General features: G+C 48.6%; 1 protein-coding gene across 1 annotated transcript in view; it reads right to left on the bottom strand.

The window, feature by feature from the left end:
* Positions 1-2,168: 2,168 nt before the first annotated feature.
* The window catches only part of Casp7 (caspase 7), a 39,227-nt gene continuing 17,031 nt past the window's right edge, over positions 2,169-24,364 (bottom strand). Inside the window, exons 3-7 of the mRNA XM_021207548.2 lie at positions 11,308-11,444; positions 10,746-10,874; positions 8,293-8,468; positions 7,846-7,975; positions 2,169-3,676 (exon numbers count right to left, since the gene is read on the bottom strand). Of these exons, the coding sequence (XP_021063207.1) occupies positions 3,447-3,676; positions 7,846-7,975; positions 8,293-8,468; positions 10,746-10,874; positions 11,308-11,444 (802 nt within the window). The 3' untranslated portion in view covers positions 2,169-3,446. The remainder of the gene's footprint in view (positions 3,677-7,845; positions 7,976-8,292; positions 8,469-10,745; positions 10,875-11,307; positions 11,445-24,364) is intronic.

Below are 24,364 nucleotides of genomic sequence, written 5' to 3'. Positions count from 1 at the left end.
GGCAATCTGTGAATGTATAAATAGCCAACCCCTGAAATAGCTGGTGGCACCCCGAGGAAGGGGAACAGGCAGAGATCCAGATCTGCGTGCATGATGCCCACGGACACCACATGGAACATCGCCTCCCTCCCTCGTGTGATGCATAACAAATGCGTTACTGGAGCAGCACCTTTCCTCAGAACGCCCTCCTCATGTGATGGAGACAGTGCTCGGGACTCCTGCAAGGCAAGCTTGGGTTCTCCCTACCAATGAGAACTGGGAAGGAATAACCCCCAGGACCGGGTTCTACCACCTCACAGCAGCTTGCATCTGCAGGTCAGAATATAAAAGGGTAAGGACCAGCAGACAAGGATGCTTGCTGGAAGCCCGGCAACCAGAGTTTGATCCTTGGAACTCAAGTAAAGGCAGACGGAGAGAACTGACTACAGAGCTGTCCTCTGACTGTCACATGCACCACGTGGCATGTGCACAACTCCCACACGAATAATAAATAGATGAATAGATAAATAAGCAAAGCGTAACCACAGAGATATGAATGAGCATGAGTGCCCTGTGGGATAAGATTCCTGATCTTGACAGGCACACTGTCCCTGTGAGTACCCAAGAATGACGATGACTTCCCAGCAGGGTCTAAGGAAAATAGACCGCAGGTTGTGTATCCCTGGCTAAGTGCTTGGAACCCCAAGTGTTTCAGATTTCAAAATTTTAGTTTGGGATTATTTGGATAGATTTTTTTATTGGCTGGGCATTCTTAACTCAAAATATCTCAAATCTGACACTTTCTGAACCCATTTGAGAACACTTTTGCATACTAGGTGCTCAATTTGTGATACCCACTGTTTGTAACCTATACGGGCAGTGGTTGCTTTTTCTGTTGCTGTGACAACATACCATGATCCAAAGGGAGGGATGGATCCCACCATGGCAGGGAAGGCATAACAATAGGAGCTAGAAGCAGAGAGACCTCAGGGGGCAAGGGGAGAGAGAGAGAGACAGAGAGAGACAGAGACACAGAGACAGAGAGAGTGGGGGGAACAAGAACAGGAAGTGGGCGATGGTATAAACCCCCAAAGCTGGATCCCTGTGATATACTTCCTTAACAGCAAATTGCTGTCTCCTATGGGTTTCACAACCTCCCCCCAAACAGCACCAACTGGAAACCAAGTGTTTAAACACATGAATCCCTCGGGCCATTTTTTCATTTAAACCACAGCACATGGAAAACTAAATTCACCCTAGCTGTGACATTTATGCCTACAATATAAGGGAGGAGTCTGTGTTAACCATGGACTTGAAGAAGGATGGGCAAGCTCAAAGCAGTAGCCAGTTAAATGCCCCTTATATGCATATGAAGAATGTCACACAGAGAACAAAATAGGATCCAGAGCCAATCAGATGCAGAGAATACAGATACAGAATTTCAGCATACAAGAGAAGCAAGCTTGGTGCTTGTGTCGCTTAGTGGAACACGGGAATTCAGAAGTGTCTCCATGTGAGAACCCTGGTTTCTTTCTTGGTGTTATATAGCTTTTAATTTGGCATACTTATGAATACAACTGTAGATGTATACTTTCATTTTAGAAATGACATTGTATTTTAATACTTTGTATAAATTGGGTTTAGGTTCATTAAAATAAATATACCAACAAAATCTAACACCTGGGATCATTGCTGTCCCCTTTGGCAAAAATTACAAAGCAAATAGCTAGGCCCACAGGACTCTCCCCGCAAGGCCACCGTGTCTTTATTTCTATGCTGGAGACCTTTAAAGGCTAGCTGCCCCCTTTGCTTGCCACAGTCTGTGGACTCTGGAAGCTGGAGGGTACCAGAGGGCTGGAGATATGGTCTCCGATCACCTGGTGTATTTTTGATCTCAAGGACCAAGTCAAGTCCAACAAACAGATCTTAAATGATTTTCTTTGTGAGAGACAACTTTTAAAACACTATTTTTTTCTCTCTCTCAAATTAACAGGAGGTTGTCTATTCCAAACCGCTTTACAAGTTGAGCGACCCTTCTTACAAAATGCTTTGAATTCCAAGTGATCATGTACTTATTGTGTTCTAGCTTCAGAATACAATTGCTTGTGATCTGTATGGTCTTCTCTAATGTCTAACCGTCCTGAATAACCTCAAGAAGAGATCAGACTGGACCAGTCAGGAGTTTCTGAAACACATTTTAATCAATAAATAGGAACATCTGTCAACCATTTATTAGGCGGAAAAAATAGGAATGTATAACGAATTCCAAAGAAAATGATACCTTGAAAAGAAACTGCTAAGATCTTTGCCTAAATTGTCATTTGTAGAACCAGAGGTAACCAAAGATTATTCAAAAAAAAATCTTGGAATAGTTGGAAGAATTCCAGCTGTATTTGAAGTACAAAAACATTATCTTGCACACAAAGTGAAATTGGTTACTCTTCAGCACCTGTGTGGATGATCTGACAAATCAGTGAATAGTGAATGAATACATTGTAGCACCCCAGAGGACATGGTTATTTAATTCACATTTTGAGCCAAGTTTATCCCCACCATTACCCTTGCCTTGCTATGCCTTCCTCTGCTCCGTAGCACAGGGTAGCTTGGTCCCTAGGCCCTCACTAGCTGGCTTTCAGGTACCTTGGAATTGTAAGGCACTGCTGGATATGGGCACAGACCTGGGGAGGCCTGGGTGTGTCTTGGTGTCTGACTCAGTTCTGTCTTGGTTTCCATCTCAGGCAGTAGCTTGTCCTGAGCCTGGCTCCAATCACCATAGCCCTCCATGGTTCTAGCCTCTAGAAGGCTGCTCTGCCACTGTTCTTACTGATGACAAGGGAACCAAAGTCCCCGCACAGAAGCATGTGAGGTAACGGGCTTGGCTGTCTCTTAATTACCCGAGTAAGTGAATTCCCTGTATCGACCATTCTGCACCGATATTCCTAGAATGGCTTGTTTTCTAGGTTGGGTCCTATGTACTAGAATATTAACTGTCTTCTTCTCTCAGCTTAAGAATCTGTTCTAAGCCACGGAAAACAACCGTTCAAACACTCAGCAGCCACCTTTGCCAACGGAGGCCGACAGGTGTCGCAGCTGTACTCTTTCATCAAGAGCTAGGATCTTCTTTGCCAAGTTCAACTGAGACTCTGACTTCCCATCCACGTCATTGCCGATGTCTTCTCCAGAGGTCATGCTCACAGCATGCACTCAAGGAGACCACAAAGAAAAAAAGAAACAGAAACAGGAAATCAACCTCAGAGGAAGAGCATGAAGTCATCAGATGAACAGTTATTAAACAAACAAAAAAAAATCTGGAAACCCAGACTATCTGACATCACCAGAGAACTTCCACCCTGCCGAATCAATAGACTTTCCTGAAATTAAATCCCCTTAACATTTCTGGATATTTTGAGAGCATTGAAACAAAAATAAAATAAAAACTGGATTCATCAACGAACGGCGGCAGGTTCTCAGCGGCTGAAGTACAGCTCTTTGGTGAGCATGGACACCATACACGGAATCTGCTTCTTCTCGTTGAAGCGCGGATCATCAGACTGGGACTCGAAGTGCCTGGCCACCCTGTCGTTCACCCTGGTCAGGATCTGCATGATCTCTAGGTCCTTGCCATGCTCATTCAGGATGGAGCAGAGGGCCTGCACAAACCAGGAGCCTTTCCCTGGGTTCCTCCACGAGTAATAACCTTCGGCCAGAGAGGGGGAAAGGAGGAGGGGGAGAAGGGGGAGGGGGAGAGAAGAAGGGAGAGAGGGAGGGAGGGAGAGAGGAGGGGAGAGAAGGTAGAAGGAGAGAGGGAGGGAGGGAGAGAGAGAGAGAGAGAGAGAGAGAGAGAGAGAGAGAGAGAGAGAGAGATCCATTAGCCAACACCAAGAGCTATGCTGGGAAGAATGAACCTCCAGCACTGTATAGCATGGGTGTCTGGAGATCATCTCCCTCTCGTCTGTGTCACAGTACCAATGAGAAGAAGCAAACATCTCAGGTGTGAAGCGCTCTATGAAGATGCTCAGAATGCTTTGGGTGTTTCAGATGATGTCACTAAAGACCAGTGCATCTGCATGTGGGATACCTGAGATACCTAGCAGAGAGTGGGTTACATGGAGAGTCCCCTAGGGAGGGGAGCACACCTTGCAGCTTGGCAGCACTCCCCACCACTCTGGAGGGAGCACCAACCACCACTCTGGAGGGAGCACCTCACCACCACTCTGGAGGGAGCACTCACCACCACTCTGGAGGGAGCACCAACCACCACTCTGGAGGGAGCACTCACCACCACTCTGGAGGCAGCACCTCACCACCACTCTGGAGGGAGCACTACTTTCTAGCCCAGGCCCAGGGAACAGAGTCAGAAAACCTGAAGAGATTTTCCAGGTGTGTTTAGGAGCCACAGAATGAGGGGTGGGGCCTGCTGAAGAGATGCAAGGGCAGGAGAGGCTCCTGATCTAGGATGCAGGCACTGTTAGACAGGAGGTGTGCTTCTCTGGCACCACACAAGGTGTCTGGTAAAGAAATCCGATTTGTGAGTTTTCCTGGGTCAGCTGACCCGAATGTCTTACAAGGGTGGGGACACCTCAGCTGACCCAGGTGCTGAGGAAGGGATGGCTGACTCAGAGGAGGAGCAGGTCCCAGGGAGCCTAGGGATTCACAACAGCAGCTAGCTCTATTCGTAACAATGCAGAGTGTCTCCCTCCTCCTGTGACTTCTGACTTCTTTGATTCTGAGGGAATCTAAAATTGTTGCTTGTGATTGAGAAAGCCAGGCAGAAAACAGGAAGATGGAGCTCCCTGGAGCATTTCCACATGGCTGGCAGAGGACACACATCTACATGACCACATGCTTTACCCTTAAAGGCCAGAGGCCAGAGGACATGAGCCTAGAGAGACAGACAGTCCATGTTCAGCCTCACCAGGCCACCATGTTGAAGGAGACCTACATGTCACAGCAATGCCATGTGGAGTTTCACTCATTGTCTTGTGACAGACATCTTGGTGAAAGGATAGCCTTTGTTTGTGACTCTTAAAGGTGGCCACTGTGCTGTCTGATGTCTTGGTCTAAGCAGCAAAGCTGAAGACCTTGGGTCACTGTACCCAGGGAGAGAGGAGAGTGCAAGGCTCTTGGTCGGCTCAGCAGCAACAAGAACCAACACAAAGCTGAATTCACGTCACATGATAATCTGCACAGCTGCTTCATTCTGCCGAGAGGTCCAGACCCAGGAGGATGAGAACTGGGCCAGCGTCGCCAGCATCCTTACCACCTAGTTATGTCACAAGAGTTCAGCCAGCAGTGGCACATAGTAGGCTATGGTGTCCTTAGAATTCTTGTGGGTAGTCAGTCACACAACGATGCGCTTGTCTGCAGGCAGGGTGTGTCATTCAGCCCCGTGGCCTGGTTGGTTGTGCACATGGATACGTATGGATGTGCATGCAGACACAAGCACTACCATCTCCCCTCTAGGGGTCCCCGAGGTAACCTAACCATCTGAACACTGAAGAGAGCCATCCTGTGACTCCTCACCCGGAAACATTTTCCTCGTCCTTTCTTTATCAGGGCACACTTCAGGCTGCTTGGCAGCGCGCACAGTCCACGTGCGATAAGAGGCTCCTTTGTGTGCTGCCGAGGCTGTCGAGTGTGGAGCTGTAGACTGAACTGTGCCCCACCCCCATCCTCACGTTTACATGTTGAAGTCCCAGTCTCCAGTATGACCGCCTTCATGGAGTTAAGTTAGTGAGGCCAGAGGGGTGGGTCCCTGACGTAGTAGGATTAGTGTCTTTATGAGAAGATATGTCAGAACTCTTCCTCTGTTTTCTTTTCCTGTGTTTTCTCTGCCATGTGAGGACAGAGGAAGAAGGCAGCCATTTATGAAGCAGGAAGGAGTCCTCTTCTGAGACCAGTTGGCCGAGAAACGGATGTCTGCTGACCCAAAACAACCGACGCATCTGTGATCTACTCGGTCTGGTCCAGCAAATGCACTGGGCATTAGACCTAGTCCAGGCTGATGGCTGAATTCAGCGTCAGTCATGGCAGTAACTTTTGAAGAAAGCTTTCTTATTGGTCCCGTAGAGGAGTTTGCTTGCCTTCCTCCCCGAGTTCCTCCAGCCCTTCTCTGAGCAGCGACAGCTCCATACTGGGTTTACTCACACTGATGTCTGCCAATTTTTGCACTGCCAAGCTCCCACGAGCAGAAGATCAACGTACTTTCTACCCTTTACAGTGCTTACAAGTGTGACTTTAGCACACAGAACCCATCTGTAGAGCCTGCCAGAGCTGGTTTTGTTTTGTTTTGTTTTGTTTTTCCCCCAGATGCACTGACTCATTTACTGGAACTAATACCTCTGCCTATACCAACCCTTTCCAAAAGTCCTACAGCCGGGGGAATTCTCACTCAATGAGTGGTCTATGTCTAACAAAGGAAAGGCTTGTACTGAACAGACTTGGGAAAACCCAGGGCTAGGTAAATAACAAGAAACGACACTCTTTCTTAGCATTGTGTGGTACCTGCCAGGTCCCAGCCTAAAGGATCCTGGTCTGTGATGGAATGCAGAGTCTGGGCATTGAAACCTGACCCTCAACACTTTTCTGAAGCTTACTCAAGTTCAATTGATTTTTCAACTGCAAAAGCAACAATGGTTTTCTCCATCACCTACAGAATTATTATAAGGATGATGGCAAGAAAATTTAAAACTACCTAAAATGACATAATTTTTATAGTTATATACATAATTATTGCTTATTGTGAAAGCCTTGCCATTATTAATAATCTTAGTAAAACAAAGGGGGGGGAGTTCCTTTTTCTCAGGGAGAGGAATGAGTTAATAGTGGTCCCCGGAGATGGACACATCTAACTCTGGAATCTGTGACCACATTACCCTCCTCCACAAAAAGGAGTTTTCAGATGCCATTAAAACAATAGACTCCTGATGAGGAAATGGTTCTGGATTGCCAGGTAGACCCAGCCGCAGGGAGGGAAGAGGGATGGGGGAGAACCGTGTCTGTGGGGCTGACAGGGAAGAGATGGAGAGCGAGGAAGGGCTTTCAATGGGGAAGGGCCACAAGCCAAGGGATCTAGGAGATCTAACTTGCTAGGACAAAGAGGAAACAGATTTCCCCATGTGCTTCTAGCAGAGAGGTCACCCTGCTTTTCCTCTGGGATTCTGGCCTCTAGACCACCGAGATGATGTTTATGTGACACGTGTCACTGTCTGTAGGATGGAGTGGGTATCCGTTCTCCCCAATGCTTGTTCATGAGTACAAGTACCTCAGAATTCACAACGAATGCATAGGTTTTACTGCTTGAACAGTGGTTTTCTTTCATTCCGTGTGTTGTATGTGTGTGCATGCGTGTGTATGTGCTTGTGCACAACTGGGTGCAAGGATCCGTGTCCATGTTGGGCGTCTTCCTGAATTGATCTTCACTAACGTTTTTGAGACAGAGTCTGTCAGAATTTGGAGCTTCCCAACCCAGCTAGAGTGGCAGGCCAGTGGGCCTCCAGGTCTCTCCTTTATCTAAATATCTAGTGCTGAGGTTACAGGTACACAGAGCTATGCTTGGCTCTTACATAGATGCTGGGGACTCAATCTTGGGTCCTCATGCTTGAACTGCAAGTAGTTTACCCACCGAGCCCAGGTCCCCTTGGCCGGGCATTTCTAGCAAAGAAACATGATATCTGAAATGCTCCAGAATCCAAACTTCTGAGCGGGATACTGACACGCAGTTTCAAATCTCGAGACGGTTTATGTTAGGGATGCGAAAAACTATTAATTAATGACTGTAGCAACAAGAGACAGATACAGCCCTCACACCTCCATGTGGACGGAGGAGCGTGGATTGGTAAGGTCAACAGACAGTGGACAGGGTACCTGGAACCGTGGAGTAAGCAAAGAGGAAGTCAGCTTCCACTGGGATCTTGTAGCGGGGATTAGCGTCAGTGTCGTTGATGGGCCCCGAGTCAGCCTGGATTCCGTCATCGAGCTCCGTCCCTCGGCACGCCTAAAGCATATCAAAGTAGAGATCGAACGGACTGGGACAGAACCTGCTTGTGCTGTTCTCTGCTGTGCCCAGGAGCCCTGCCTGGCACACAGGGAGCTCAGCAGCCAGCCGATCAGAAGATAAGCACCCGGACTGAGTCAAATTACAAAGCGAAGCCTTACAGAAATACAGCAAGTGCCCGTGCCAACCATTTCTGGGCAGGAAGCCCCAGCCCCAGTGTGAGTACCCCAGGGAAATGGCATGTTGATTTATACAGATAACACCACCCCTGCCCTGTTAGTTTTTCCCACATGAAACCCACTGGCCCTCAAAAGCACCTGAATGAAGAAGAGTTTGGGTTTCTCTAACAGGGTTTTGCATCTGTCTCCCCTAAAATGAGCTGTCAGATCCTTTATGGGTGTCACGCCATCCTTCCCATAAATCAGATCCTCTTCTCCGTGGCTTAGCAGGACGCAGGCGAAGCAGGCTGAGTTGCTGTGGTCCTCCTCAGAGGCTGTAAGGAAGCAGTCTACACTGAGTGTCCAGGGATGAGTTCCAGAAACATGATCCTTTGGGGCCAGGGAAAAGCACAGTATGGGGCCCTTTCAAAGCACTGGGCTGGGCCACCTCTCAGCAGAGACTGTGGACCGGTGGTAGAGAATTCTAGAATTTTTCTCAGATGGAACCCAGGCACCACAACAGCCACGAGAGGACACTGGGGAACAGAGGAACATAGCCATGACAGCAGAGAGAGACGTTGGCTAACCTCCATTTTCTTCTCTCTCTATAAAGAGGTGGTTGCAGCAACTGTTAAATATGTATAAATATGCACAGAACTTGCTAACAAGGTCAGGCTGGTCTCGAACTCAGCCTGCCTTTACTTCCTGAGTTCTGGGATTAAAGCTGTGCTCTGTCATGTCCAGCGACAGTTACTGTTTTTTAAGTGAGATACATAGAAGCATCATGCAAGCATTTGTTGTAGAAAAGAAAATGTTAGGCCACGAGGAATAAGCACACGCACGTGCACACACGTGCACGCACACACACACACGTACATGCATGCACAGACACACACGCATGCACACACACGTGCACACATGCGTGCACACACACGTACACACACACGCATGCACACGCATGCACATAGGGTTGCTTTGGTTATGGAAGATGAAAAGAATTCTAACAAGGTGAGTGTGTTCAACTCCCCTGAATTCTTCTCTTTAAAAATGATTGAGACAGTAGCTTTGAATTACATGTAACTTATCACAACAGGAAACTGGATACACAAGGGAAGGACCCTGGATTTGCATGCCATGGGCACACATGCACATCCATGTTTATGGTTGTACGAGTCACAGTAGCCAGGGGGCAGAACGTGCCATCAACAGAAAATAGATATAGGAAGCGTGTCCATACACACAATGGAGCTTTGCGCAGCCATAAAGAAAACTGAAATCATGACATCACCAGGGAAACCGACAGAACAGGAAATCATGTGTTAAGGGAAACTAGCTAGTTCAAACACAAAGACCCACGTTTCCTCTTGTGTGTGGATGCTAGTTTTAGAAGTATACAAGCCTGTATGTGTGTATGCGTGTAAGTGTGTGCACATCGGTTACAGAACTTGAGAGGGTATGGGATCCATCTGATACAAAAGCAGGAGTGAAGGCAGCAGAGAGGGGCAGGGGACTGAGGAGCAGAGTGGGGGTCAGGAGATCAAGCACAATGACGTACAGATGTGAAACCCATCACCCAGGATGTAAACTAGAGAGTTAACAGGAAAGAGTATCAGACAGCTGTCAGTACAGGGATTGAGAGGAACTGTGGAGAACAAAGCTAACTGGCCTGACCAGCTTGTTTATGCCTGTGACACTGACCAACCTACCAGCTGATAGCATAAACAGCCATTTCAGGCGTACCTTCTGGGTGCTGGCACTCATACAGGCACTTTATGTGATTTATATTAATATTTAACTCTCTCTCTCTCTCTCTCTCTCTCTCTCTCTCTCTCTCTCTCTCTCTCTCTCTGTGTGTGTGTGTGTGTGTGTGTGTGTGTGTTCAGGTGCCCACAGAAGCCAGAAGAGGGCATCTGATCCTCTGAAGCTGGAGTTATGGGTGGCTATGAGCCATCCAACATGGGTGCTGAGGAGCGAACTCAGGCCTCTGCAAGAGCAGTGTGCACTCCTAATCAGTGAGTCACTTCTTGGGCCCCAAGAAGTCAATTAAAAGGAAGAAAAGCACATAAAATCTTCCTCTTTCAGATCTGTAGTTAAAGAAAGTTGATCTCCTGATGTCTGTAGGTCCCTGTCTAGCGAGCAGGTAGGATTCTACTTTCAAGCACATGTCCCAGGTGTGAGAGTATCCCAGTGACATCCTTTAAGGCACATCCAACTCACAGCTGTGGGCAGCCTTTACCCCAGGACAGCTATGGACTCAGGCTCAATACAAAGTGGGAAACTTACCTAATTCTTTGTAACTGACTTTGTAACTCTGCATGGTTCATGCACATGAGCTTTGTAGATATTAATGAAATGTCACTATGTTCAAAGGTTGGACAGGCCCGGTATACAGTAAACACATCTCTCTGGGAGGTGGGCATAGCTCTTGAAGTCTCTTCTGGTCCCTAATTTACCCTCCAGTCTCTCTCTCACCCTGTCCAAAGTCCATCCACACAATTACACAATGTAGTCTGTCTATGGCCAACATTCTAGAGCCTAGACTCTGTTCTTCTAGGTGCCTGGGGTGGGACAGACAAACACAGCTCACACTCACAGGCACAGCTCACACTCACCTTTTCTAAGCAGATCTTGCATCTTTGCACAAGAGCAGTCATTGTGGACGGTTACTTCAAAACCCAGGTTTTGGAAGCACTTGAAGAGGGCCCCTGCGTCTTTGTCCGTCCCATTCCGGACGCCCATACCTGTGGGGGTAAGGCGAGGAGTGGGGGTGAATAGGCTCCAGTCAGATGAGGTGCCTTGTGGGCTCCAGCAACAATCCCTGAAGCGGAAGCAACACCACTCAGCCTTTCAGCTTAACCACACACGTAAGACCAGAGGCAAAGTCCAAAGGACCCAGCCTCACTCAAGGTGAGCTTCCTCCTCATGGTCTTAGGATGGCTGCCAATGTCACACAGTCTACAGTCACCCAAGGAAAAAGGCCATTTTATCCCAGCAACAGGAAAGTAACTAAGGCAGGCTCCTACAGTACACGGCAGGACCTCAGACAGAAAATTCTCTGGACCCCTCTCTCCTGAACACGGGAGAGCCCCTGGCACTGCCGCCCTCTGATGAATGTCTGGTAAAATGCGAAGAAAGTGGGAGGGTTAGGAGGGCTTAGCCCGGCCCCTCACCCACCTGTTGCTTTTTCGAAGTTCTTGTTGTTTATAATGATGCATTTACCCATCTTCTGGAAATCCATGCGGTACAGGTAAGTGGGCACTCGGTCCCGGCCGGTCCTGACGGGGTCCACAGAGGCATTTTTCTTCTTCTTCCTTGGGTTACAGAAAGTCAGTTAGAGGCTGTGGAAGCAGTCTGGGCAGTCGTGTATTCGGGGGAAGCCATGGTGTTTGTGAAATGAAGACCCAAGGTGGACAGATGGTTCAGTTTAACTGTCATGTTTAGATGGAACAAGGCTCCAGGGTAGATTTCAGGTAGTAGACGTCAGGAAATGCAAATCACAGTCACAATGTGCTGGTGCAGTGTGTGTCCCAGCAGGGCCACACTGGGAGAAATGGAGTCTGCCAGGCACCTGTAGAGCTGTTGGGGGTCTACCCGGGTGTCCACTGTGTAAGGCCGGCAGGATACACTAAGCTTACACAAACACAAACCGCATGGCAGAACAACCGTTGCCTTGGGTCAGGCGAAGGTTTACTAAAAGACAGGGCTACACTGTTCACCGTGTCCCAGACAGGAAATACCCCCGCAGTCCTGTTAAGTAAGTGGCTGAACCGAGGAATATTCATGTAACTGGTAAAACAGGGACTGAATGGGTGGAGATAACACACAGCACACAAGCGAACATCATAGACGTAACGCAGCAAAGAGCCGATAAACAATGGACTACACACAGACTTCGGCAACTCACACTAGAAGCCTGGGAAAGCCAACCCCATTTCTTTTTCCTTTATTAAAAAAAAAAAATGTGGTGTGTGTATGTATGTGGTGCACACAACGTGTGCATGCATGTGTATGAGTATGCTCGCCCGCGTGTAAACCCATGGACACCATCGACATCAGATGCCTTCCTCTTGCTTTTCACCTTTTATAAAAGACAGGTTCTCTCTGTGAACACGGAGCATGCTGGTTTAGCTAGTCTGGCCTGCCAGTGAGCTGCCCTGATTCACCGTCTCAACTGCCAACTGGTGCCTGGGTTGCAGGCGCTTGCTGTGGTGTCTAACTTTTATGTGGGTGATGGGACCAGAGCTCAGGTCCTTAAGCCTTTGAGCAAGCTCTTTACCCAGTGAGCTGCCACCTCTCCCACCCCCGTACGTTTTGTATGGATTGGCGATGGATACAGACATAGGTGGGTAAAAATTCCCAGGTATACATACATTCTGTATGGATGAATATTTCAATGATACTTATATTAATGGGGGGGGGCAGTGATTTTTTAAAAGAACATTAACTTTTCCCCACCCTCCAAACAACTACAGTACTATTGAGCAAAGGCACACAGGGGCTTCATAGGATCAGCGGGAACGCCCACGGCCAAGGGCACAGTTCCAATCTGACTGGGATGTGAATCTCCGGGAGTCAGCTTCCTGGTGTGTGCTTCTTCTACACAGCACCTTGTTTGAACAAACACTGCCTTTGATACTGAAATCCAGGGCAGAGCTCCCTCACCTCTCTCAACTTAAACTGGGGAAGCTGGTGCGCAACCCCAGATCGTTCATAAACAGGTTCCTGACCCCGTAACCCTCAACCAAGGCAGCTCTAGACTGGCTTTAGCTGGTGTTCTCTGTGAGGCCTTGGAAAGAGCCAGGATGTGAAGAAAATGAGAGAAAACTTAGGGCAAGAGGGAAACCTAGCATTTTAACTTCATTTTAGGGCACAATTCCTGCACCCTACAGCTACCTAAAGGCTATCCGGGGACTGTGTGGGTGGCAAGATGGCCCACAGGCTGGAGAACACTTTACTCAGGAATGCCCTTTAAGAGGCACAATTCGACTTACACCTTCTGTGGAGAGAATTCCATGGTGAGGGGCTAGCCAGGTGGCTCAGCAGCGTGACCTGAGTTTCATCCCTGGACTCCACGTGGTGCAAGGCGAGAACTGAGTCTAGCAAGATGCCTTCTGATCTTCACACACATGCCACGGCATCTATGCACACGCACCCCTCTCCCAGCAGCCCCCAGCCCCCCCATATTTTAAATGTAATTTTAAAAGCCCTACAATTTCTAGGATGACAGCCATATCTCAGACATGCTGTGGCTCTTATGCCGTTACGGTCCCCAGGAATGTGCAAAACAAAACCAGCCATTGTCTTTCATAAGAAAAAGGGGCTGGAGAAAATGCTACATGGGAAATCGAAGCTCTCTGCTTCTGTAAGAACAGAGCCTGGATCATTACCTCATCATTTAACAAAACAGTTATTTATTCATTCGGTTTTAAAAACGGAACAAGAGGGGGGACTACGTAAACACAATAACACAGGTCACAAAAAGTACCTAAAAACTGAGTTGCAAGTGATGTACAGTTCTAATCCCTGGCAACTATCTCAGAAGGGAGGCAGTGTTAATTCCTCTCCCCAAACGTGCCCTTACATTGAACTCCTCAAAAAAATTAAAATTACGTGTGTGTGTGTGTGTGTGTGTGTGTGTGTGTGTGTGTGTGTGTGTATGCGCACATGCCATGGTCTAGGTGTGGAGGTCAGGACAATTTGTAGGAATTGTTCCCTCCTCCCACCAGTATTCCTGGAGGTACAAGCCTGGGCCGCCAGGCTCCGTGGCAAGAACCTTCATCCACTGAGCCAGCCCCTCAACCATGAACTGTTATTTTTTTCAAAAAGAACCTAAATCTCTTCCTCTTGCAGATTTGGGTCAGTCAGTATTAATCGTTCCTTGTAGCCCAGATAGTTTTCTGTTAAAGCCAGATCTGTCCGGACCACAGATGGACACCAGAGGGTGATTAGCCATTCAACTCCATTACATTTACCTTTCTGAGAAGAGCCGGCTCTGCACCAGCAAATGCCGGAATCAGCTTACAGCATGGAACAGAGCAACAGGGAAGCAGGAAATGACTGTTGAGGGGCATCAAGAATGGTTGGGGGTCGGCGGAGGACACCCAGAGGCCACTGCGCACATGACATCTGCATGAATGAGTCTGAGAATGTTGCCTGCCATCTAAGAGCACTGTGGATTGGGGCACCCTCTTTTCTGGATTTTCCTCCCTTTCACACCCACCCACTCTCCCTTAGAAACCGTGGGGATAGCTATCATATTGGTACGAATTAGTTTCTCAGCTGTCCACCATTTAGTGACGGTCATAGTGTCAGTTTCCCACAAGAGGTTAAAATGAGAAGTTTTGGTGAGCGTGTTTCCACATGTGGCCTGGGAAGTCCAGATGACAGGCTGGCAGAGACTGAGCCAAGCCAGAGGAAGGGTGAGCAAAGGTGAAGACAGGGAGGACCGTGGGTGACACATAAGCCCAAGGCTCCTACTGCTTCAGTGTCCCCAAAAATAACGACCAGGGGTCTGTAGAGATGATCAGTGGTTAATGGAGCCTGCTGCTCTACAGGACTCAACTTTAGTTCCCAATACCTAGGTCAGGTGGCTCACAACCTTCTGTAACTTCTGTTCCAGGGAATCAGATGCCCTCTTCTGGACTACACTGTACAGTACACATGTGTAATCACAGAGACACGCATTCACACATACACAGTACACACGCGTAATAACAGAGACATGCATACACACATACATGTAAATAAAAACAAGAAGAGAATTTAAAAATGAGTAGGGTTTCAGCATGTAGTACGAAACTCCATTCTAGGCTTCCAAAGGCCCCCGTGGTTTTGTTTCTGGTCTGATCCTGCTTGGAGCCCTCCTTCACAGGCTCAGGCATGCAGCGACAGCTCATGAGGCTCTTGTAGCACAGCAAGAGCTTTGAGAGAGCCACAGTGGGCTCATGCCTTGTCCAGCTGACCACCAGTCTTGCGCCTCTGCACACAGCAATCCTGACAGCTAGCTACGGCTCAAGCCATTCTTGTCTCCCAATCTGATGCTGCATTGCCAGGTTCTGGACACCCTCCCCTGAACTATTTTTCCAGAAGAGTTTTAAACAATTAAGACCAAACAAAAGATAAATCCAATTGTGTTTGTTCCCTGCCCTGAGCTACCCAGTGGGTTTCTGTTGCTGAGAAAGATGCCAATGTCCTGGCCTCGACCACGTCCCTGACGGTGCCACATCCCTCCACACCTTTTCTTTCAATCATCCCACCACAGACAACCATGAACTGGTCTATCCTGTGCTCACCACTGGCCCTGGCTGTCGCTCTTTCCTCTGCCTGGCATCACGTGGTGCCCCAGATCACACACTACCTCCCATCAGTTCACTGGGGCCGCCACGCCCGGCACCACTAGTCAGGGTCTTGTCTCTGATTTAGTATGTGCGTCACATGTCACCTGACCTCAATTACAGAGTCACCATCTGTCCTGCTAGAGGGCAAACACGTTTTCCTTTCCCTCTCTCCCAAACCCCACCTCTCTGTCTGGATTGTACATCTCGGGATGTTGTCTAAGCTGGTCCTGAACTAGCACATCCCAGCACCTGACTGAGTATAAACCAGGACTCACAAGTGCCCAGTGCCTCGGCTTGACTAGGTGAGCACCCCACTCACCCGTGGGCCAGCTGCGGACTTCAGCTGAGCAGAGGGAGGGGCACTCACGGTCTCCCACCCCAACTTTACATGTCCAAAGTTCTAGTATGCCAAGGTGGTCGTGCTCATGAACAAGCCAATATTCACAAGGCATGCGGTTACAGGTAAGTACACATCATGGTCATATTTAAGTTACCACGGTTTATCACTAAAAGCATCTGGCTGTGCTGTGGCATCAAAACAAGACAGAGGGGAAGACACTTTCCACGATCCTGGTGGCCATCCACACTCTTCTGTGGGACAGAACACCAGGATGCTCTGTATGGTCACCTCTTGACATGGCCCCCATCTTTCAACCCATTCCTCTGGTAGCCAGGCCACCTGCGAGGTGCCTCTCAGCATCAACACAGGTGAAGTTCACAAGTGAAGTCCCCAGCACTCTCAGCAAATTGAGCATTCGGTCACTTTAATATCACTGTCAAAAGAGTCCCAGGACAAGCCACTCAGCTGATGTTCACTCTCAGAGTCCACCTGGTCTTTAATACACCACCGAGAGGCCCCTTCCTATGAGCAAATGTCCCTGCACTGGGCTCAGTCAGAGGCATTCTTTGTGCCCTCGTCCTAGCAGCTAAAAAGGAGCCACTATCTACCTGGACATTAGTAGCTACAACCAAGCAGATCACTAGAGAAACAGGTATCTCAGGACCCTGGGGGACCATGCTAATTAACTAACTCCCTGAAGGCAGCAGGTCCCCAGCAGGGGCAGGGAAGGAATAAGAAGCTTTGGAAGATCCAGATTAGCTACCTCAGTAGGCTATCACCCATACAGTCAGACTATCTGAGTGTGGCTCTAATCCTTGCCTGGGTACTTACAGTTTTTCTATATAAGGACTTAGACTATGTGGGCTGCAGTCATATGGACCAGACCCCACAGACTAGCGCTGGGGCTGGGCAACAAAAGCACGGGTATTTCTTTAGTTTCCAGCTTCACAGTCAATCAGCAGTCATTGCCCGATGAACTCTGAGACAAAGACAGACACAGCATAAAACTGGCCATGGGCGTTCTTTCGCACATGTGTATAGAAGGGTGGGCATGTCCTGTCACCTTCACCCATGCGTGTACATATATATGCAAGCTACAGGTCTATGTCTTCTGCCTTTCTTCATCACATTCCGACCACCCATCCATCCACTCACCCATTCATCTATCCATCCATCCATCCATCCATCCATCCACCCCACCTGCCCACCCATCCACCCACCCTTCCACCCACCCACACACCCATCCATCTTCCCATCCATTTACCCCACCCATCTACCTCACTCACCCATCTACCCATCCATTCATCTACCCACCCACTCACTCACCTACCCACATAACCATCCATCCACCCATCCATCTACCCATAATCATCCATCCATCTATCTACCCATCCATCCATATACCCATCCATCCATCTATCCATCCACCCACCCTTCCATCTACCCACCCAGCCATCCATCTACCAATCATCCATCCATCTACCCATCCATCCATCCATCCATCCATCCATCCACCTACCCATCCATCCATCTACCCACTCATCCACCCATCTACTGAGACCGGATCTTTCACTGAACCCTCAGCTTGACCTTTCAGCTAGGCTGGCTGACCAGGAAGGTCCAGGGGTATCAGCCTGTGTCCACCCCCAGTGCTGTGGTTATTAACATAAGCCAATGGCCCCAGATTGTATACAGTGCTGGTATCTGAATTCAGGTCTACACTTGAGCAGTAGGCACTTCATCCACTGAGCCATCGCTCCAGGCCCCTGGCTGAGGATTTTCTAAGCCAGCTTCTGTCATTTTCCATTCTACGCATAATACACACACACACACACACACAGAGATATACACACACACACACACACACACACACACACACACACACACCTCCACCTCCTCCTCTCCCTTTGTCAATTCTCTGCTGATAAATCTAGCTGTTCCTCGGCCTTTTTTACACACAGAAGACTTTCCAAGGAAACACGGGATGCTTGTTTGGCGGCTGTCATACTTAAGTGCAAAATCCAGGATAAATCAGACTAGTGAATTACAAGTTTTAAACCCTCTTAAAAGCCTGACTGTTCCACAATTGGCTGCAGATTAAAAAAAAAAAATCTGGCCACTAAATCACTGTACTTAGGGCCACACAAGCGAGAGATTGCAATCAATGATGGTGATGACATCCTATAGATCGACCTTTGAAGTTGCTGACACCAAGGGAGAGACAAGTCACACTGGGGGTGAGGGGGTGGGGACAGGCGGAGCAGCTGTGCAACTATCCTTCCTGAGTGCTGGTTTTCCACTGACAAAGCCAAGTACCACTTTCTTCATAGGCCAGACAGCCACGGGACTCTTCCAGGAGCACAGATAACACCAGCATCGATTACTAGGAAGGATTTGGATTATCCTGGCTTCTTGGGCAGAAAGCCATTTCTTGCAGTCTCAGATTTCAGCATGAGGCCAACTGAGTCATTTTTATGGGTTTAAAGAAGAAGAGGGGGAGGGGAAGAGGAGGAGGAAGATGACAAAGAAAAACCCTGCAGGTTATTTCTATAAAAGGGGCTGCATGAAGAAGCTCCAGCAACTGTTACCAGACAACATTATGGGATCCAAAAACTATTCTGCCCACTTGATTAGGGAGAGAGAAACCTCAGAGAGCATGTGGACTTCTACAATCCACTCTGGGTGCCAGTATAATTTTCTCCATCACTGGAGTAGATAAATACAAGTTTTATCCTCTTACAGATCCCCGAGCTGCTCGAAACGTGAATTATCCCTTTCTACATTTGGAAGGGAATATAAGCACACAAACCTGTGCCTATTTATTTTCTGAAGTGTTTCCCTGAATAGGATTCCCAGTAGCCTGTCCTGCGGACATTCCTCAGCACACAGTAAACACATCAGCGGGCACACGGCTCCCTGCTGCTGCTGCTGCTGCATTTGGAGCTGGGCTCTGGCTTTTGTAGCTGCTTTGTCTAAATATTTTGGAGATGGTTCAGTCAGGGTTTGAACATTCCAGCAGAGGGGCTTCCCCACAGTCTTTTCATACCACAGAAAAGGCAGGCCAGGGTGCCGGACGGACGGGGAGAGCAGAGAGGGAGGTACCTGGTGTCTCCGTCTGGAAGCAGTCCCCTCTGTAAGACCAGGCTTCCTCCTGAGACCACAGGGAGTGAGTTGCCTTCTTCTCGGTAGTAGTAAAAACTCAACATAGTTGGCGCTCAGCTGGTGACGGGAGGCTGGCACAGGAAGCAGCCCTGAAGGCCCGGGCCTGAATCAGCAGTGAGCTACCCGCTGGAGTTTTCCATAGGACATTCAGGCTGGGGCTGGGAAGGTCACACTGGCTTCTGGTTTCCCTGCTGACAGGCAGAAATGACCAATCTCCACACTGAGGCCCCCACATCCCAGGGACAGCTAGCTCCCTGTGATAGAGTGACAAGTACTGGATCCAGAGGGGAAATGACCACGGGGTCTGTGTTGGAGGACCAGACTTACACACACACACACACACACACACACATACACACACACACACACACACACACACACACGAAGTCAGGAGGCCATCTTCAAGAACAATGAGCAGCAGGTGGGTGGCCAAATGAACGGTCATCAGCCGAGTGTCCACAGGGTAGAGTGTGGCAGAGCTCTGTGAAGGACTAAGTGAGAATGCCAGCCCAAGCATGTTCACACACGTGGACAGTCGGTCTACCCCAGTGCCAATCTACAACAGGCTGAGAGCGACATTGGTTTGTAAATGAGCAAAACTAAGAAGATCATTCCCAGGGAATCCTCCAGTCTATCCAGGCTCATGAGGTTAGCTTTCTTCCAAAGGTAGTCAGGCTAGGGTTAGGATGAACAGACAGGGTTTACAAAGTCCCTTCATCTTCTGGGAAGACGGGTGCCAGGGGGTTTTGCATAAAGAAATGATCCAGAAGTTTCAACCTTCCAAATGCAACTGGGGAAAAGGCAGGCATGGAAGGACCCAAGGTACAGGATGCAAACTGCTTGGCGGCTGCCCCAGGATTGGACAAGGGTACAGGCACTGAAAGGGGAAGCAGGTGACAGACAGGTGGTGGCCACAGTGTCCCCATGGTCACCTGCCATCCTCTGCTGTGAACAGAGCTCTTTACAGCCTTCTCACAGTGTGTGAAAGACAGATGCAGAGAGGCGACGTACATTCCAAGAGTTAAAAGAGAAGAACGAGTTCCTTTCTCCGAACATTAACCTTCCCATGTCTCCTTCCTTCCTTTCTCCTGACCAAAACAGGATGGGGAGACAGACCAATGACAATAAAAATCATCAAAAGACTTCAGGAAAAATCATGTAGGGGAGGAAACGGTGCGGAGAATCGTCTTCAAATACCACCGACAGGCAGCATGGAACATATGTGGATGACTGCATGACCCAGAAGGGCTCACCGTCTCCGGTCCTGGTGTGTGTGTGTGTGTGTGTGCATTTGTGCGTGCATGCTCCATGCTACGTCTGTGGAGGCCAGAGAACAACTTACAAGCATCCGTTCTCTCCCTCCTCCCACCATATGAGGCTCTGGACATTGATTCCGGTCCTCCACTAAGCCCTACCTTTCCCTTACAAGTGGTGTTTTAAGTTTCTGTCCCCATGTGGGGTGTGGATGTGTTTTGTCTTGGCCCACACCAACTCTTAACAGCAGAATTACTAAGTTACTAATAGGCAGTGGGGCCCCCGAGAGTTGACGACGCAGCTCTCTAGGGACCCAGTTCCTATGAGACACTGACGGCGGCACACTGTCCGCACACAGGCTGAGTAGATGCTAGCCTCTTGTTCTTGGACTTCTCAGGACCACAGATCCCAATAAACCTGCTCTGTATAAATGACCCTGTCTCAGGCACTCTGTTATAGTAACAAAAAACAGAAGAAGGCAATTTGAAACCTAACTTACTTTCCTTTTCCTTTACATTTTCCTACTATGGATGAACAAGAACCTAAAGTACCCGTGTGGGTACAACACATTCAGGCACTGTGGCCTTACATCTTCTGGGCTCTGGGACCATGTTTCAGTGATTTGTGGCTCATTGCTCCTGACAGGTGACCCTGGTTCTCTTTACTGGAGGGTCACTGTCAACCCCACCATAGCAGCCGTCCACACACCATCCCTTGGCTGTGGTGATAGACAGTGTGGGAGAGAAATTCCATCTTCTGGTACTGTCGGGTAAGAGACAAAAAGCTGTGCTGTCAGTGGATGGGTGTGGTTGAACCACTCCGTCTGCAGCTGTGAGTGACATTTGACAGATGGTTGATGCATGGGTTGACCTATGGTTGACGAATTGTTGGGCACACTGGCTGGGCCTGTGACCTCACCGAGGACCTGCTGGTGACCACGGGAAATACTCTACCTCCCTGCCCTTTGCTTCTTCATACAGAAATGAGTCTGACACATCACAAATCACGTCGTAAGGGGGGGTCTTCCTTCTGGAGTCCATCTCTTCCTCATCAGCTATGTGCGGGAACTTAAGAAGCTGAGTTGCCTTATTAAATTCTCAATCCAGTGCATAGAAAGAATCTGAAGAAATGGAGGTTAAGATGCCCTTGTGGTTTCCACAGTCTCCCAACGAGTGAGTGAGAGACCGGGCCAGGATATGAACGGAGCTTGTCTGGTTCCGCCAAACCTCCACCGGCATTTTTGGGAGTCCAATTTGGTGGCGAATCTCCATAACTTTAAAATAAAACTGGGACGCAGGCACCCAGTATTCTAGAGCTCAGGAGGTTTTTATATTGGAAACTAAACGCTCTGGGTTTAATTTAAAGTTCCTGTCTTTTAGGGTGTTCAGTCCTGGCAGCTTCTGATCGGCGGGTGCCGCTGCCTGCTCAGGAACACGCTTTAGCATGCTTGATTTAGCACACAGCCCTTGGAAGGAGGGACAGCTCGGCCTCTTCTTTCTCGTCTATTAATTACAAGCATTGTTCCCCTTGGAGCTTCTTTCCTTTCCCCCTGAGCGAAGGCAGCAGCCACCTGATCGCTCTTATAATTACACAAGCAACACGTTTTTAAATAGGGAGCTGTTTATATATAACACATGCTAGTGGAGAAACCCAGACTACAGGATGGGAAAAAGAATTAGAACCAAGTGCCATTTACTAAACACTCCCCAGGCGACGAAGGATGGAAGAGCAGAAGAGCCAAGAGCCGTGTGACTGGAGCCTGCAGAAAAGAGTTTATCCAATTCAGAGAGGCGGCCTTTGTTCCCCTCCTCTGCCTCAGATGGGCACGGAGACTCTCAGCCGGGGGCGTGGGAGGGCCAGAGAAGCCTAGGGGATTGACAACTGGGTGAAGTCTGTTCACCACTCGGCAGTCTTTTTTTGAATTCTGACCTTGTGTGACCTCCACTCAACTTCTTCTGATTTTGCAGGTGACATGTCAGAATGCAGTGTTTTCCAAGGGTAGGTAGACTGCTCCTGGTTTGGACCCCCAGTGACTTCCAGGGTTCACTCCATCAAGACCATTCCATGCCTATCTAGTGGCTTACCAAATTTTCTAGGCAGAACCTATCGCTGGTCTGGCCTGCCCTCCAGCGCCCCCTGGTGATGCCCTGGAAACTCGGATTCCAGTTCCTCTTCAGGCCTTCCTTCCCCAGCCTCTCCGGGCTCCCAGTCCTATGCTCCACATTATATGCATTTTATTTTCTGTGGATGTGCCCAAGCACTCTACAAAAACTTAACTCACAGCCCAGGCAGAGGCTGCATGGCTCACAGACTGCAGCTGATAGCCTCCAGCTGCTCAAGGGTCACGGTTGCGTTCAGAGAGGGCTCCGTTCAGGACCTTGAGGGCACCCGGCCTTGTGCTATCAACTGTGATTCATAGTTAATGTAGACTGCCTTAGCGATTTCTTCTGGAGGGCTTAAGAGCCACGCTTTACAGAGTCCTAAACACCATCTTTGGTATTTTTCCTTTTGTGTTTTTCTATGTTTCATAAATGCTTTTTTAATAATCAGAAAGTTAGAGAAACATTTTAATATATGAACTTTAAGTAAAGGACATTTTTGGAATATTAAAGGCCAGTGCCACCGAAATAGAATAAAACAATGTGGCTCTGCCATCTAGTGGCCACAACACAAAAGGGCAAGAGGACGTGAAGGCCTTAACTCTGGGGACACCAGGCATTTGGAGGAAATGCCAACACGGGCCCTGAGAACTCTTCCAGCCTTCCAGGGAGAGTGAGGGGGTAATTCGGTTCTTTTTTTTTCTTTTTCTATTTTTATATTTTATATAATTAATAAAACAGTGCTTGTATAATTTACACAAAGTTGCTAGGGAGCATACAGTTCCAAAGCTGTCCCAGGTCTGTGGTACATTCAGTTTTCTAAGGGTGCACTCAGGTCAGTGTAACAGACAGACGTGCTGTGGTATCTCATTCCCTTTGGTAAAACTATTCTTGTTACTCCTCACAGTATCGCTCTGATATCCACTTTGTGCAGGGTCTGCGCTTCCTGGGATGTCAGACATTAAGGCTGGATCTATAAGAGGCAAATACTGCCCTCAGCAGTGACAGCCCCTGGGCCCTCATCCCCCACTTCAGAACCAGTGACCTCCAACCAGGGCGCTCCAGGTCCCTCTGGATCAGGTAGGAAGCGATGGCTGGGGGTAGAAGTTGAGGCAATCTCTACAAGAACCCAAATGGCCACACCAAGGTGTGGGCAGGCCAAATCCAGTGGCCACTCAGTAGATCCCATTGGTCGGTTGATGATTGCTGCTGACATGAACCCCTCACCCCAAACTTAAAAGGAAAGGAAGGTTTGGGGTTCAACACTGAAGGGGAAGGGCAGCGAGCACTAACGACACTAGACATTGATTCCCTGACAAACATTTGCCATCAGACAGACACAGCCACACGAACTAAAGCAGGATTTAAACACTACATTCAAGAGTATCTTGAGTAATTCAGTTCTTAATTAGGGACAGCTGTGGAGTGCTACTGTCTCCTGCCACTATCCTACCTGATGAGCAGGCTTAGATAAGGGATACATGGAGAGAGAAGGCACAGCTTGTGTGGCTAGGGATATCCTGAGGGGCTAGCCACACCCCCCAGAGCACCTGCACCCAGTGATGATGGACTTCCAAATTCCCTGAGATTGTAGGGCAGTGGCAGTGCACACTTTTGATTCCAGCACTCAGGAAGCAGAAGCAGGAGAATTTCTGAGTTGGAGGCCAGCCTGGAACTACAAAGTGAGTTCCAACACATCCAGGACTACACATAGAAATCCTGTCTTGAAAAACAAACAGAAACCCGGGGCTGGAGAGATGGTTCAGTGGTTAAGAGCACTGACTGCTCTTCTGGGGGTCCTGAGTTCAATTCCCAGCAACCACATGATAGTTCACAACCATCTTTGATGGAGTCCAATGCCCTATTCTGGTGTATCTGAAGATGTCCGTCCATCTACCCATCCATCAGTGGTTGATGAGAACACCCCCCATCATCTCACATATTTGACCCCAACCAGTGGTCCCCAATTGTTGGAACTGTTTGGGAAGGGCTGGGAGGTGCAACCTTGGAGGAGTGTCACTGGGGTTGAGGCTCAAAAG

The sequence above is a fragment of the Mus pahari genome, chromosome 1 (assembly GCF_900095145.1).
Source record: "Mus pahari chromosome 1, PAHARI_EIJ_v1.1, whole genome shotgun sequence".
Taxonomy (NCBI): Eukaryota; Metazoa; Chordata; class Mammalia; order Rodentia; family Muridae; genus Mus; species Mus pahari.
This window is presented reverse-complemented; position numbering and strand designations above follow the sequence as displayed.